This window comes from Plectrocnemia conspersa, unplaced genomic scaffold (assembly GCF_051122295.1).
Source record: "Plectrocnemia conspersa isolate PC_06_02 unplaced genomic scaffold, ASM5112229v1 ptg000011l, whole genome shotgun sequence".
In the NCBI taxonomy this organism is placed as follows: domain Eukaryota; kingdom Metazoa; phylum Arthropoda; class Insecta; order Trichoptera; family Polycentropodidae; genus Plectrocnemia; species Plectrocnemia conspersa.
In genome coordinates, this window is record NW_028277175.1 from 19,451,878 (window position 1) to 19,469,129 (window position 17,252).

The window sequence follows — 17,252 nt, forward strand, 5'->3', positions numbered from 1 at the left end:
AAACTGTTGGTTTTGAATACTTTTCCACATTTCATACATTCAAAGTCACGAGCACCGCAATGAACTTTCATATGTGCTGAAAGTATGTTCTTAGTTTTTAATTTTTTTCCACATTTTTTGCATTCAAAGTCACGAGCATCGCTATGAGTTTTCATATGCCTTGAAAGTTTGCCTTTAATTATTTTTCCACATATTTTACATTCAAATTTATATGAATTAGAATCAATAGAACGATTTTCTCTTTCACGCTTCTAAAATTTCAATTTTATTTGTTGGATAAGTTTAAAATATTCAAATACGTATTAATCAAAAACTATTTAACTATTACTTGCATTTCTATATCGACTTTTGAATATTGATTAGATAAAATTATATTCATTTTACTTATATTATCTTTAACATCGTGCATATCTGAAAGCATATAATATAATAATCAATAATTTAAATGCTAGGTTAATATTATACAAATATGTCCAACCTATTTCGAGAATATCATCTACATATTTTATATATGTATATTCAAATCTATTATCATATTCACGTTTTTCCTCATCCAACTAAAACAATGTATAAGAAATGTATGTACTACGTAGTTACATATTACGTTTTATTTACCTCAACTTTACAATCGATTGAATCGACAGTTTCGATCAGTTCTTCGTCATTTTCAATATCAGGTTCTGAAAGATGAAGTTTAATGTTTAAAAGAATTACTACTTTGCACCTGTCGTGAGTACTAAACATTTCAAAAATGGAATTGAAACTTTTGATATACGTAAACGAAACAATCCTACGCTTCAATATTATTACGTTAGTCTAGATTGGGATTTTGCCCCATCAAACAAGGTCGTTAAAATATTAAGTTTCAGAAAGTTAAAACGCATTGCGCCTACGCGAAAACTTCATTGACATATTACCGGTTTTAAAAAGCTGCTGTGTTGTTGCCACCGCAACAACACAGCAGCGATTGCCGTTGACAGTTTTCAAAAGCTGTAGTGTGACTAGATAGTGTTTCTCGCTGCTACTTATTCCACACAAAGACTCGTCTGATGCGCATGCGCGAAAATTTAGTCAAGTTTTTAAACTTGTAATAATGCGTTCGGAAACCCATTCCGAGTTATATAAGTATATATACACAGTGTATCCTCGAAAATGTCGAAATTTATAACGAGTGTAGCTCGTGGTTGCCGGATACGCTCATTTATTTTTCTATAGAAATTACTTTATTTATTTGTTACAAAGTTGTGCGCAGAATTAAAACTTTATCTGGCAATTGTGCATTTTAGGTGCGTAGATTATTTATTGATGTTTAGCGTAAATAAAACCAGGTGTTATCTAACATAAAGTGACCAGACGTCATACATATAGACGTAAATATATATTTCTACCAATGAAAATATAATTTATCTGGCAGGTGCTAGTAAAAATGTATGATTTCAACTTTTCCATACATAGTAATACACTTATATACATTTTTTTTTTTTTTTTTTTGAAAATGGTTCGACAAATGGCTGGTCACTGCAAATCTACTAAAAAGCGTCGCAGTAATGTTCTCTCTTAGAAGAAAAAAAGCCTTTGCTATAGAAAATTTAGCCAAAATTAAAATGTATAATAAACCGATAGAATGGCATAATAAGGCCAAATACTTAGGTCTTACCTTAGACTCTAAACTTTCGTGGAAACCACACATAGACACTCTAATTCATCGAGTTAAATACACAAGAGCTAAGCTTTACCCCCTTCTTTGCCGCAAAAGTAAATTAAGTATAAAAAATAAACTGCTAATTTATAAAGCAATAATCAGACCCGCAATGTCTTATGCATCCCCTGTGTGGGGACATATTATAAATACTCGCAAATACCCTCAAAAATTACAAGCCCAGCAGAATATTTCATTGAGAATCGCAGCAAACGCTCCTTGGTATGTTCGCAATTCGATGTTGCACCAGGATCTAAAAATATACACTATTAAGAATCATTTTGAAAGGCTTAATAATAGACACCGCGAAAGAATACTTAATCATACAAATGGCTTAATAGCTGATTTGTTTCATTAATTCCAGCTAATATTTCTTAAACTCAAATAAATAAAATAATAATAAAAAGGTGATGCGTGTTAACACACACAGACACCAATCCTCGTCAAGCAGGTGAGAGACTTAAGTCTAGAAACTGCGATAAAATATTAGATATTATATATACATTTACATACTTTTTACAATTATACTAACTGACTAGCTGACTTTTGCCCCCCTCCCTGGAAAAAGTTGATATGACGTCCTTGATTCTAAACCAGATTTTTTGGGTTATTCCCTCAAATAAAATCTAGTGGTGAATCTATTCTGAAAATATGTTATTTCAGTGAAATCATATCGGAATACATTTTCACTGGTAGATATATTTTTTACCAGTGAAAATATAATTTATCTGGCCGGTGCTAGTATAATTTCAACTTTTCTATGTATATTTTTCAATAAAACTATATTTTTACTAGTGAAACCCAAATACATTTTCTTCAGTAAAAACATATTTCTACTAGACAAAATATAATTTAACTGATAAATGCTAATATGTTGCTCTAAAATGTCAATGAAGCTCGATTTGACAGTTGCGAAATGTTCATTTACTATTCAAATCTAAACCTAACCTAATGAAAGTTCTAAAACTAGTTACAGTTTTGAGTCCAAAATAAAAAATATCCATCTCTACTATCAGGGAAAATAAGCGGAAGAAGGAGCACAGAAAGACGTCGCATCTCGCATATTGCTTCAATGTTTGCTTATGTTTTAAAAATATGATAGCTTCTGATAGATTTGTGATATAAGAATGTTGGTCAAAGAATATTCAAACAGAATTTTGGTCAATAGGAGGACGCAAAAACAATTATCATTTCTCAGAAGTCAAAAATCTACGTTAAAAGCAATAAAATCGATTTTTGACTTCTGAGAAGGGATAATCGTTTTGTGCGCTATTTTAATGGTCGAAATTCGATCTAGATATGCTTCATTCGATTTTAAATTATTGTAATTAGTAATATTGTTACAAAAAGTTTTAATATGAACGTCAGATAACAAAGCTTTTTCAATGCGACGGCACGATTTTATTTATTTAATCGTAGATTCTGAACAGAATTTATCTTGAAATGAAATACTATAAATCTTAATAAAATTGATATATCAAAATAACGATCACTAAACCAATTTTTGTCCCCCCCTCCCCCATTTGTAAAAGAGCTTAAAAGTTGTCCTTGCTTTCTTTTATAAAACGAGTTGTTTGTACATTTATGTAAGGTAAATTTTCGGATTTTTTTGGAAAAGGATTCGTTGCAGAGAGTTATTTATAAGGTGTATACTTTTCTGATAAATGCTTATTCACTACCGCTTGCTTGCACCTAATCTGCCGAACGTTAATGCATAAACAATTAATTTTATGGAACAATTATTTTATATATTGGTCATTTAAATCGACTTTCAGGTTTAACATGTTGTACAGTACCACCCTTGCCGTATGAACTGTTAGCATGACATTTACAATGCTAAATTAGTGAATAAACATAACCGTCCTACAACGCACGTAAGTACAAATTATGCGTGAAATTGTTTAGGAAATAATTTACTTACCTAAAGTGTCTAAGTACCATTTTATTCTTATTTTACCTTAACTTCTTTATTGCTCTTTTTATTTCGCGTTGTTTACAACCTGGCCATATTTTGGTGTGTTAGGGTTAAAGAAAAAAAAATTTGCAGTGCACACGTGCTGCTATGTCAGTGCAGAACAGTACCGAAGAGGATCCGCAAGAGACAAAACCGGTGTTAGAAAAGCTCCAACAGTTCTTAAAAGAGAAGAACCCACCAGAACGCTCCGACTCCTCGGGGGCGGAGGCCTCTATTGACCTCCGAGACGTAACAGGCTGTCGTACCGAAGACAGAACTCCTCCCGGACCTCTGGAAGAAGTGTTAAACTACAAGAAAGCCCTATTACTGAGAGACCCTGAGGTCGTCCAAGCTTTGATATCGATCGCCCAAAGCCGTAAATAAAAATGTCGATCGTTTCGAGCAGGAGCTCTCACGCTTCTTTGATGAGAAGCTCGTTAGCGCACAGAAAGTCGCTCGTGGGAGTCAGACTATCCATAGACGATAAAACCGTCGGCTATGCTCTAAGACAACTATTAGAAAACAACTCGAGGCCATACGAAGATTTAGTGTGCGCTCTACGGGACGGTTCGGTTAGCGAAACTAACTTGAAAATTGTATTAAAAAGTTGTTCCCTATGCGTCGGAGCGACGGGCAGAGAAGCGAAGCTTTTCGTAGAGGCGCTCTATTCGCTCGACTGGCCGTCCATGTCCGACGAAACCGTAGATCTATTCTCTAAATGGACGCTAAATTTATTGACAGCCCAAATACACCACACGCCGACAGCTATGGAGTCTCTAGTTAAATTATTAGCAAAATGTAAGTATACATTAATTATTAACAGCTGTTAAGTGGTAATATACTCATTACGATTCATTGTGAAATGTTTCAGCTACAACAGTATGGGAGGATTTTCCACCCAACGAACAGTCGATGGCTTTCTCGCATGTACATAGATTGATAGCCCAAATTGTTTCTATTATTCCGATGAGCAACGATGTATTGCTAAACGCCACCGTTAACAATTTTCCATACTATAAGCAAAGCGTGCCAGTGAATCGGGCTTATGTTTATAATATGTTATGGATAACTAGATATTTGCCTTCGTTGTCCGATCATCTCTTAACGCTGATATTAAATAGGTAATACTTTTTCTTCTTAAAAATGTTACATAATATTATCTTATCTGTTTTGGATAACCTTGATTTTTCTCATCTCATTTACCACAATCTGTCTAGTTATGTACTTTTAATACGGCCGTAGCAAGAATTACACCATACGATATGTTTGCCACAAAGATAGGATAAGACAATTTATATAATAATTCAGTTGCATTGTTTCGTTTTTGTAATACATTAAATACCATGTGCACAAATTTGTGCATTTCATCATTTCTACCTCATATAACGAAATCACACATTAAACTGCATATTTACCTTGATGTATTAATTTTGTATACATATTAACTAAAATAGTTGAAAAATATCGATATATATATTTCAAAGGCTCAATACTTGGTTTAAAAAATATTATTTCAAGGCAGTGTTTACATTTTCTTATGAATATATCCATAAAACTGAATCGGGTACCGAGAAAATAAGAGTGTAACTGATATTTTGTTTGATATTTGCACAACGTAACAGACAAACAGATTTCTTTCAAATACTAACAAATACAATGAAAAACGCACTTACCACCGATGGAGATACACTCGTAAAAACTTATTCTATTATTATTTATGCATATGATATATTTTAACACTATTGAAATTATAAAACTTTCGTGTTAATGATTTCTATAGAAAATAATATCAATAAATTATAGAGTACTAAATAAATTAACATAACAAAAAATATTTTATACAAAATATTGAGAGTGTAAAAAGTCCACAAAAGCCGAATAATACATAAAAATTTTGTAAAATAAATTAACGAAATTTAATAAAATAAATTATTACAAAAAGAGTAAAATAAATCAAAGTAATAAGATGTTTAGAATCACTGATTTTTTTCTATAATTTACTATAAATGCAATACAAAATAATAGTAAATGAATAATTATAGAAAAATGCCTAAAATTAACTTACTCCCAAGTGCATACTAACCAAATAACAAATGTGTATAAATTAACTCACTGCTCAAAGTGTTAATTGTAAACCTAACCATTTTTAAATTTCGAGACTATCATCTCCATTTTCGCAAGTGAGCCGAAGTTATGTATTTACGGTGATTTCTCTCCCGATATCGCTTTGTCTGCTCTTGATATATTTTGGAACGAATCATCACCAATGAACTGGCACACCTTGTTGCATCTCTAACACTGTTTCTTCTCCTTCATCCATTTTGTAATTGTCACATTAAAAATCAGAAAACAGAATAATTACAATTTTAAAGTCTAAAAAATCTTTCAATGCTGCAGATCATGTATTATCACAAAATGGTTAAAAAACAATAACACAATATAATATTACAGAAAGAACACAAAGTCAAAAAAAATTGTAGTAAAAAAGCTAGCGTTGTCTACAAATGTTTTCTAGTAGTGGCCAAAAAATAACTAAAATATCTGAGGTTTACCTAAAATAGTCCAGCGCTAGACCAAAAACCCCAATATTAGCTACACGCATAGCGTCTACTTGATTAGTCGTATCATTTTTATTTTTTGAATATGTTTATTCGGTGATTCTCAGCATAATTAGAAATTCTCAGCATAATCAGCATATTTCTCAGCCATTAGAAATTATAATTTTTGTTATGAAACAATGAATTTTACATATTTTCGAGCTATCTTTCCTTTGTTATTTATTACCTATTTTATTTTAAGGTTAATCATAATGGACGTGAATTTACGTTGCCGCGATTCTGACGACGATTGCCTATTCTCGATGGACGAAACCCGTAATTCTGATGATTTGACGGAAAGCTTAGACGTGTGTATGGTGGAAGTATTTCAATGGGTAGAAGAAAGAGGCACACAAGCACTAGACGTATTGATCTCTGTATTTCACAACATAATTCTACCGACGCACGGAACCAAGTAAGTCTAAAATTTATATAATTTATGTATACCGATATCATATAAATTTAAATTTTCCAGCAATATTCAATTCATCATGTTTTACGCTCTATCGTTGGATCCGAAGCAAGTGTCCAACTTTTTGAATTCCTTATGGCATTTCGTAGCGAGCGCGAGAATCGGTCCCGGTTTGAGACAGGCAGCCGTGACTCACTTGACCGGATTACTAGCGAGAGCGAACTATATTTCTCTGAATCAAATTAAATTTTACATCAACAAAATGGCAGATTGGTGCCACTCGTACGTGCAAGCTCAAGATAATGTGCGTCCAAATGACGTGATCAATCCTCATAGTGTTTTTTATTCCGTCACTCAGTCGCTGTTTTATTTAATAGCTTTCAAGCATAAGAGTTTATTCTTTGAAAAAGAAGGCTTGGTCTTTGTGCAATCGTTGAACTTACCGAGGATCGTCATGAGTTCTTTGAACCCGTTGCGGGCATGCCACGCCGGTATCGCCGAATCTTTCGCTTCGGTGACCAGAATACATCAGATCGTTTATTGTCAGACGGTAATGGAGCACAACTCCAGGCATTTTATAAGATGTGAACGCGAGACGTTCAATAATCAAGAATGGTTTCCGTACGATCCCTATACGCTAACAAAGTAAGTCGATTATTAAATCTATTATTTCTTACATATTAATAATTAATGTACTATTTTTAGATCATATAAATGGATTCAATCTATCTATGGCGAATATCAAGGACATTTATCGAATAACACCGAGAAAAACGTAGACATTTGCGAAGAAGACGATTTCCTTGCTACAAGTCCAAACATCAGTTTCATGCCGAGGTCGCTCAACAGCATTAGCAGCATCGTTAGATAAATACTATTTAATTTATATTTTTATAAATTAAAATTTACTTCTTACGTCGTCGTAACATATTTTTAAATAAGAATTACTTTTATTATATTATATATATATATTTTATAATAATTACATAATAAATTATACTTAAAAAATCGTGTTTATAAATCATTCATCTCTTTTTATGGTATGGGTGTCTCCGTCTCCATGAGTTATTTTCCTTCTTGGCTGGTTGACTGTGAAATTTGGTTTGATACTGTGCAAGAATGGGAGTTTCTTTGGCGGCTAATCTATTAATCTCAAAATCGTCTCCGGCTTCCTTGCTTTCCATAGATCGTAATTTGGCCTCGATGGATTGGATGGCAGTTTTTTTGTTTAATTTCAGATCTGATTTCACAGTGGTTCCCGCGAGTACAGCTATGCCTAGTTGAGGTTTAGGCTTTTCGATTTCTTCCTGAAAATTAAAATCACATTTAGATTTACAGAAATAATTTTTTTAAGTTAATAAGATCTTATTAAATATAAGACTTTTAAATATAAGAAGTTTAAATGGAATCGGTTATTACGAGAAATACATGTTTGAAAAAATATTCAGGAAACAGGTAGTTGAAAAATATTTATTAATTCATATACATTCTTTAACTCAAATGTGCCATATTAAAATGAATAATTTCTTAATAAAGCATTTTAATAAAATTGACTAAAAGAATTAAAAAAAAACATTAAATGATTGCGATTTCGACAGTATTGTGTTCCAGTATTTCTGATCCAAATGTAACGTTTATATCGAGATATAGATTCAAAAACACTTGCTTCATCAATAGAAAATTTCACTCCAGTACATAATACAGCCAAGTGTTGCAATTAGAGATTGCAATAGTACCGGTATTAAATAACTGTCAGCGATATTGACATTATTATTTTAATAAGTTGGTAATAAAAAAACCGAAAAAATAATCTCAGTACAGCTCGCATGTTTTAAGATGTAAATTGATTAGCAAACCCAAAGCATTCGAATATCCTGGCAATTGTTTTGATATATTAATTATATCATTATCCCTTTTAATGTTTACATCCAGCATAGGTAGAAATCATTCATTTATTACATTATAATTAAATTACAACTATACTTAATTGTTATGTTTAGTATCTTTAACATTAGATTTATGGGTATAAATCAGTCAATTTAACGGGTATCAATATAACGATAAAATCTAACGTTGTAAATCTAATAAATAATATAAAATGTTTTCTTCTGGAAATATTTAGTCAAGTTGTAAACCTATTTTCAAATGAATTGAAAATGTGAAGTAGTTTTTTATAGATTGAACTATTTTGTCTATCATTGAAAATCCTAAATAGTAATGTGCAATTAAAACCATTAAATTTTAAAAAATATTTAAAAAAAATCAGAACGAAGCAAAAATTATATTTAAAACCCAAAAAGTTGAGGGTCCGGTATTCGCACACTCGCTAGCGATAGCTAAGATTGCTAAGTTTATGCTTTCATACTAATATATTGTTGTTCAATGTCAACACATGCTTGCGAATTTTGCGAAGGATCCCAAGAACTGGATTTTGAATGAATTTGTGAAATTCCAGACCCAAAGATTTAACGCTGATAATTATATGTACTTACATTAGACGTATTTTTGGCCCATTTTACTGATATATTCCTGCAACCGACTATCATTCCGTTCAACTGCTCCTGGGCTCTGATAGCCTCGTTCCGCTTCTTGTACGTGACGAAAGCGAAGCCTCTGGGTTGACCGGCGAGTTGTCCCATTCGGTGGAACATTAAGTCAAACTTGTCAATATCACCAAACGAGCGGACCAGTTTCAGAAGTTGATACCGGTAAGTTAAAAAACAGCAAAAAATCATTTTCTCGTCTTAATCGTGGTATAACCAGACACGTAAAGACGAATTTTGTCAGTGAGGTGTGAAAAATGCTACTTACTCGGTTATCCTGGGGTCGAGATTCCCAATCCACAGTCTGCCGTCATCAGGTACAACTTGTTTTACTGGCTCCAAGCTTAACGGCAACTAAAATTTATACTTATGTTTATGTTGTGACATGACGTTTATTTATATTGTATCACATATGTACTTCCCATTTCTATACAATTTATAGAAAAAAGGACGTCATTTTTATAACAAGGAACAAATTTAAATAAACATTATTTTTTTAATAAAATAAAAATATACAACCAATCGGTTAAACTTACTGAAGCATCCATTCTAGAAAGGTGCGGGGCCGAGGCCCCGCCACCGCGCGACGCCCACCAACGTATTGCCAGCGCAAAAATTATCGATTTATTTAATTATATTTTGGTATATTATTTTATTTTTTAATAATAACATAATACAACTTTGTGTTTTAAATAAACATATTAAAATATAAATATTATTATTTTTATTATATGTAGTTAATATCTGGCGTTACAAAAATATCAAATAAATCTAAATTATCTTCAAGCCTTGCTTGTACGATATAAGATAATAATATATTTATATATGTCCAATTTTTGGTATATACGTCTTTAAAATGCCACTTCTTCCTAATGCAAAGTTTAGAGAAAAAATAAGACAAAAATGAGACAAATAGTAATACGGTACTGAGTAATAAAATACAATGCCAAGAACGTATGACAACCCAAATTATATGGTTCAAATAGTTTTTGAGCTTGCGATTTATTTTTAGCTGTAATAGAGAACATTTAGTTTATGCATTCAATATCGCAGATGGTCGTGTCTCGATTGGAAACGTTTTTGCATTGTTTTTATAAAAGTATTTAATTTATTTTAACCCTTCAAAATGATAACAGACAGTAAAAGATGTGAAAGTAAATATGTGGTATTGGGGTGTAGAAATATCAAGTATGATGAATTGTGTATGTATGGATGAACGAAGATCTGTGTAATATTGGAAAAAGTTGTGTTCAGTAGCATAATACCAAGAATAATTTAAAACTCTTATATTATAAATAAAGATATTAGTAATGATTCAACATTATAGAAAAATCAATAAATATCTCAAATAATAAAGAGTATTGAAAACGAAAATGGAAAAAAATATCCATCTGGCGCAAATAATCAAATATTAGAGGTGCAAAATAGTGGGATTAGAAAATTATCCAAGCGCAAAAAAAGTATGCATTGTATGCAGCGGGAAGAATGGTGTGGTTAAAAGATCACGTACTTTGTAATTTTTTTATATAATTTGTGTAAAATTGTATTTATATAAAAATAATAAAATGCAGGAATTGAAGTTCATTAACCTGCCTAGTCACATATCCGTGTCTATTTTACACAACAATTAATAAAAATATATATTTTCTCTCGTTTAAATTAAACGAGTTATGGTCAAATTATGAAGCGTTAAGGCACTGTTTACAAGTTTGACATTTAACCTGACTTATATACGCCTGTATTTACGATGAGCGATAAAAAACATAAGGAACCACCATCTAAAAGGTATAGGAGAGAAGAAAAATCTTCCGATTCAGAAGATAACAGCAGTTACGTTCCATATGTACCAGTCAAAGAGCGAAAAAAGCAACAGTTGAGTAAATTAGGTAGAATCACTCAGCTCACTGCCGAAGCGGCAGCCGAAACAAAAAGCTCGAGCGAAAACGACCCAGAAGATGAAGGTAGATCAACGCACGAAGTGTATCGATTCGATGTAATGTATTAATATTTTGTTACGCGTTATAGCTTCGCAAGAAGACTGGGGACGCAGATTCAACGTTAGTCTACTCGATCAGCACACAGAGCTCAAAAGATTGGCTGAGGCGAAGAAAGTCAGCGCGGCCGAGAAGCAAAGAAGAGAGGAGCAAAAGATTTTAGAGAGCGTCGCCGAAAGAACGGCGCTCATGGGCGTCGCTGAACTCGCTAAAGGTATTCAATACGACGAGCCGATAAAAACGTCGTGGACCGCACCCAAATGCGTTCTAGCTCAACCGGAATCGAGACACGAAAGAATCAGGCAAAGTATGCGTATTTTAGTCGAAGGCGAATTTGTACCGCCACCACTGAAGACTTTTGCACACATGAAATTTCCTAAAGGTATTTATGATTGTTTATTATTAATAATTATCATATTAGTTTAGTATTAATATATTATTTTCAAAGGTATCATGAATGGTTTGGAAGAAAAGGGTATTTCAAATCCGACGCCAATTCAAGTTCAAGGAATACCGACCGTCTTATCGGGACGAGATATGATTGGCATCGCATTCACTGGTTCGGGAAAGACATTAGTGTTTGTTCTGCCGATTGTGATGTTTTGCTTGGAGCAAGAAACGTTGCTTCCTTTTGTTAAGTATGTTTTTATTAATTAGTCATATTTATAACAGCAAATTATTGTAAGAGTTATGTGCATTTAAATAAATACTTTGTTTAGAACGGCGAACACCTTATGATTAAATAAATTGGCTTCATATATATATTTTTTTTAATCTATTCCAATGCTAAAAACATGTGTTATTTAATGCTAATTTCTTATTATTGTAATCCTTAAACAATTCGTTTTATGGAACAAAGTCTTTTGTATATTGCTCATTTAAATTCGAACGTATTTTTTTTAGAAATGAAGGACCTTATGGACTCGTCATTTGCCCATCACGAGAATTGGCGAAACAGACGTTTGATATTATACAACATTACACATCACATTTACGCAAGTGTGGTCATGCAGAAATAAGAAGTTGCTTAGCAATTGGAGGTATGCAATCGTTATGTTGCTGATTTCTTGAAACATGTTTAAACGTAGACTCCCTCAATTGTAAATTTACTGTTCTCTTATCAGTCATTTTTAATACGTTATAGATATAATCACAGGAATTTATTTATTTTAGATAAATTTAGTTAATCTGAAAGAGAAATATCCTAATTAATATTTCAGCATTGTAAACAAATTTGTCATTCTACATATCTACAATATATTACAGGCCATTGACGCACTTACGTGTCATTTCTAATTCTAACATTAAATACATTTTTTAACAGGTGTCCCTGTATCGGAATCAATGGATATTATTCAAAAAGGAGTACATATTATGGTCGCTACTCCAGGGCGGTTAATGGATATGTTAGATAAAAAAATGGTATGATATTTATACTTCCATATTTTAGGATACACATTAATAACGTCCCATTATATATTATTTATTTAATTCAGGTACGCTTGGACGTTTGCCGTTATCTATGCATGGACGAAGCCGATCGAATGATAGATATGGGTTTCGAAGAAGACGTCAGAACAATATTTTCGTATTTCAGAGGCCAAAGGCAAACGTTACTATTCAGTGCTACTATGCCAAAGAAAATCCAAAACTTTGCAAGGTAATATTTATCTTAATTTGTATTTATTGGTATTAGACTACCCAATGTGTATATAATTTATGGTGAATTTTTTTTGATATCCAATAAAATCAAACAAATTGAATGCATTTTTGTATTATTCATATTTCAGATCTGCTTTAGTAAAACCGATAACGATCAATGTAGGTCGAGCCGGAGCTGCATCTCTAAACGTCAAACAAGAAGTAGAAGCTGTTCGAGCTGAAGCTCGCACTGTCCATCTATTGAGATGCTTACAAAAAACACAACCACCGGTATTAATATTTGCGGAACGGAAGCAAGATGTTGATGCGATACACGAATACCTGTTACTCAAAGGTATGGAAGATTTAAAGCTTTTGTGTTCAAGTAGTACGTATTTATATTTTTTATTATTATTATAGGAGTCGAGGCTGTTGCTATACATGGCGGGAAAGACCAAGAAGAAAGAAGCAGATCTGTTGAAGCATTCCGAAGTGGTCAAAAAGATGTTTTGGTAGCCACGGACGTCGCTTCTAAAGGTCTGTTTATTTTTTTGTATGAGAGTAACTGAAGTACTTGAACTGGTATTGTTATTATTAGAGTAACTGAAATGGGATACAATTACAATTTTATCATATTTTCATACAGGTCTTGATTTTGCGGACGTTCAACACGTGATAAATTACGATATGCCTGGCGATGTTGAAAATTATGTCCATCGCATCGGAAGAACGGGTAGAGCAGTCGGAAGACGCGGCACAGCAACGACTCTAGTCAGCCGAGCTACGGAAGAGAGCGTGCTGAGAGATTTGGCTCATTTGCTACGAGAGGCCAAACAAAAGGTAAATATTTAATTTTTATTATTGTAGTTGTAGAATTTTTTTACTAATGTAAATATATAAACAGGTGCCAGAATTTCTATTGGAGTTGATAAACGAAACAGATACTTATCCGACTCCGGCTGACGACGATGCTGATTCTCAAGGGTGTTCATATTGCGGAGGGTTGGGACACAGAATCACAGGTAATTTATAAATAATTTAAATGTAGGATCATATACATAAATACAATTGTTTATGCATGTTTTTTTTTATAGATTGTCCGAAACTAGAAGCTGTTCAAAACAAACAGGCGTCAAATATTGGGAGACGAGATTATCTATCGAATACAGCTGCTGATTATTAACTGTTTTACTTAATAAATAAAATAGTGTATTTTAAAACATGTGTATTTAGATTTGTACATTATAAAATTTAACATATTTTAATAAAATAAAATGTCATTCAATGACCTTGAATTTAAAAATCGCCTAAACAAACATGAGTACAGTTTAAAATCACAACTTTTAACAATAAAATTATTTTACAATCTCAAATACTGGTCATATAATATATTTATAAATACATAATAATATTGTTCAGTATTTTTATAAACAAAATCACATACGTTGATTTAAAATGAATGATAGTCCTACTTTAAAGTGAACAAATTATACAAACATATTTTCTAGGCTCATTGCCAATGAAGAATTAATTAATATCATAATATTGTAAGGATTACATTCCTTATTAAAACTTCAAAAATTCATATACAAAGAAAAGGTTGAAATCATTTATAGAATTTTGAAAACCAAATCATTCATAATTAAGTCACGTGCTTTATACATTACGCAGATTACTTCCTTTGTTTCAAGACAGTCTTACCACTACACTCATTTTACAACCATGTATTAATTCTAAATCAATAAAACAATCTTCAACCATCAATAAATTTTCATTATAGCAAGAACATATTCATCAAGTACTAATCACAACCTACATTCACCCAAAATTGCATTTGAAAAGTTATAAAGAGAGAGCCAAATGTAAGCTTTAACAATGTGATAAAATATAGTTTAGAGTGGCAGTACGAATCAGGCATGCAACACGAAGGCACAGCAGTAAGCGTTGAAATTTATCGACAAATGAAACTCGGTATAGTGATGTACATATATAGGTCACTTCAGCAAGTGTACGGGTGGACTAGAATATTCCGAAACAGTAAGTTTTGTAGCACTCTTCGTGAACTGGTCAGACATACTGAGAAGTGACATCAGTCCATTGCAGCAGTTGTGCGCATTGTGAAATTAAACTCTCACTTAAGGAGATGTGTCAAAAATCAGCACACTATGTCCACACGTGATGTCTTCAGAATCGAAAGAATATTAGTCAGGCACTTTTACAGCGCTTCAAAACAGTTGATGGCTTCATAAGAAGAATTGTTACTGAAGATGCAACATGAGTTCAATACTATCAATAAATTTCGCCATATCTTTTCATCGATACTCTCTTTTGGGACAAACGAGAGGTAATTATGGAGAATAACAAAATGCAAGAACACTATTTATATCTCACCCTAAAAGATTTTCACATATGTGAACTGCTCTATGGTTCAGATCTATGAAGAGGTGCAGCAGGTGATGCACGAGCGGCTGCACTCAAATATTATTTTTTAGAGATACTCCTGCACTGAAATACAATACTATAACTGTATGCTATTGAGACTAAATGAAAAAATATATTCCTATGCACATTTTTGGTTAAAAATTATTTATAGTTTTCATTTGACTCATATATCATATATTTTTAAGAAATTTAAAGGTATTTTAAATAAAAACATTCTCTGAAATCCAATAGTGCGTCTATCAAGAACTTATTTTGAAAAAATAAAATGAGATTCAATAATTAAAGATTAGAATTGAAATAAAAATACATAAAATGTATTTGCTTTCAGTCTTTTAAATATTTTATTAGCACATATGTTCAATTTTTCCATTGACCTGACTAGATCTTTAAAGTCAAACATTCTAATCTCATAACAAATAATAATAGTAATTTCCATTCAATAATAATATTTATACATAAACTCAACAATACTCCTCAATAATTGAACTATAAACAATGATAATAAAATTAAAAACAAAAATAAGTACATTATTCAGATTTTTCTCGTAGTATTCCCCGAGGCGTTCTTTTGAAAACATCAAAAAATAAAAGCGTACCAACAAAAACTAACAACGAGCCGATCCAATGAATGTAAGTGAAAGCGTTATTATAAAATAGCACCGAAAGTATCAGAGATAGAAATTTTCTGAGTGTCAAAACTAAAGTCACCGTTAACGAGCTGCATTCGGAAGTCAGAGTGTAAACGGAACGTATGCAAATGTACTGAGTCAAAACATTAGCTACAAGCAATAACCAAGCCGAAGGTACTACACCAAAAATAGGTATATTTATCAAAGAACTTTCGGAGCAAACTTTAACAGCGGCCGTCAAATCGTTATATAAAAATGTGAACAAAGGTAAGGGTAAAATATGAGTATAAAATAATACTTCATCGGAATGTTTGCCGCACCGCTTGTACAGTGACTCTTGAAGAAGCCCCATCCCTGCACCGATCAATAGAGCAAATATTAACAACATTACCCCTAAGCACCAATGAAAAAAATCATAATGTTGACCGACCGGAACCTTCGGCGTAGATTTGGCCGAAGCTGAGGTACACAATATTATTCCGATGGTTATGAATAAAGCTGAAGCGTATTTCTCTTTAGTGTATTGTGTCTTTTTGAACGTGATTCCCATTGCCATATTGGCGACGATGGAACCAGATTTGATTATAATGTGAAGTGCGTTAGGAACATGGAGATTATAAGCATAATTATTGCACACACTAGTGATGAAAAATAAAATTACTAATAATGCGCAATCTTTTATCGGTATATTTGCTTTTTTCGTGCCGCATTTTGACGTGAAAATGAATCCTTCGATCGCAATGAAGAAGAACTGAAGAAAAGTTATTAGATTCGCTACGCCTAACAAATTACTAACTAATTCTTCTAAAATCACGACGTTCACGCAGCAGCCGAAAAAGACTAGGCATGTCGTTATGATAATTTTCATGTCCATGTTGATTTTATCTCATCCTTGATTCCAAATCTAATATATTATTGACGTTTCTGAAAATCATATAAGAATTTACAAATCGTTCATTTTTAGGTTAATGTTATAAATTAAAATAGTAGTTACAGGTTAAAACTCCATACCTTATTATAAAAATATGTAAACAATGTGAATTAGCGGTATTTTCGTTGGCAAACATTGATAATGTATTTGCGGAACTTATGTGCCGCATCAACAGATTGCCATAACAAAAAAATTAATGTCAAAAACAGATGTAATATTTTTATTTAGCAATATAGTTTTTAATATTATACTCAAACTTTATAGACCACAATCTGATCCATTAAATTGTCTTTATAGTAAATTTATATTGAAATAAACAAAATATAAGTTAGAATCGGCACTTGTTAACTATATCGATGCAACGCTCAGAAATCAGATTGTTATGAACATTTCCTCTGGCCTTTGGCTCT

The 17,252-nt window shown here is 32.3% G+C and overlaps 3 protein-coding genes and 2 long non-coding RNA genes across 6 annotated transcripts; 2 read left to right on the forward strand and 3 right to left on the reverse strand.

The window, feature by feature from the left end:
* Positions 1–319: 319 nt before the first annotated feature.
* LOC148229830 (uncharacterized) lies at positions 320–681 on the reverse strand. The gene is made up of 3 exons (XR_015811416.1): positions 616–681; positions 479–557; positions 320–411 (listed from the first exon to the last, which is right to left on the reverse strand). It is a non-coding gene; the product is annotated as an uncharacterized LOC148229830 (long non-coding RNA).
* Positions 682–3,720: 3,039 nt separating this feature from the next.
* On the forward strand, positions 3,721–7,665 carry Tif-IA (RNA polymerase I-specific transcription initiation factor RRN3 homolog Tif-IA). 2 transcript variants are annotated; one of them, XM_088197931.1, is made up of 5 exons: positions 3,721–4,451; positions 4,525–4,774; positions 6,453–6,665; positions 6,726–7,307; positions 7,368–7,665. In XM_088197931.1, exons 1-5 carry the CDS (start codon positions 4,040–4,042, stop codon positions 7,531–7,533), a joined length of 1,623 nt encoding a protein of 540 aa, XP_088054057.1. In that variant the 5' UTR covers positions 3,721–4,039; the 3' UTR covers positions 7,534–7,665. The 2 variants fall into 2 exon arrangements, with proteins under 2 accessions (XP_088054057.1, XP_088054058.1); XM_088197932.1 differs by lacking the exon at positions 7,368–7,665 and having other exon boundaries at positions 6,726–6,966; positions 7,040–7,307.
* On the reverse strand, positions 7,611–9,817 carry LOC148229832 (putative RNA-binding protein 18). Its single transcript, XM_088197987.1, has 4 exons — positions 9,742–9,817; positions 9,471–9,559; positions 9,155–9,365; positions 7,611–7,969 (listed from the first exon to the last, which is right to left on the reverse strand). The coding sequence occupies exons 1-4, from the start codon at positions 9,751–9,753 to the stop codon at positions 7,688–7,690; spliced, it is 594 nt and encodes a 197-aa protein (XP_088054113.1). The 5' UTR covers positions 9,754–9,817; the 3' UTR covers positions 7,611–7,687.
* Positions 9,818–10,901: 1,084 nt separating this feature from the next.
* Positions 10,902–14,125, forward strand: abs (ATP-dependent RNA helicase abstrakt). The gene is made up of 11 exons (XM_088197927.1): positions 10,902–11,166; positions 11,231–11,581; positions 11,648–11,837; positions 12,103–12,239; positions 12,524–12,621; positions 12,696–12,859; positions 12,990–13,195; positions 13,261–13,377; positions 13,487–13,680; positions 13,745–13,862; positions 13,935–14,125. Exons 1-11 carry the CDS (start codon positions 10,953–10,955, stop codon positions 14,021–14,023), a joined length of 1,878 nt encoding a protein of 625 aa, XP_088054053.1. The 5' UTR covers positions 10,902–10,952; the 3' UTR covers positions 14,024–14,125.
* Positions 14,053–17,252, reverse strand: LOC148229834 (uncharacterized). Its single transcript, XR_015811414.1, has 2 exons — positions 16,923–17,252; positions 14,053–16,835 (listed from the first exon to the last, which is right to left on the reverse strand). It is a non-coding gene; the product is annotated as an uncharacterized LOC148229834 (long non-coding RNA).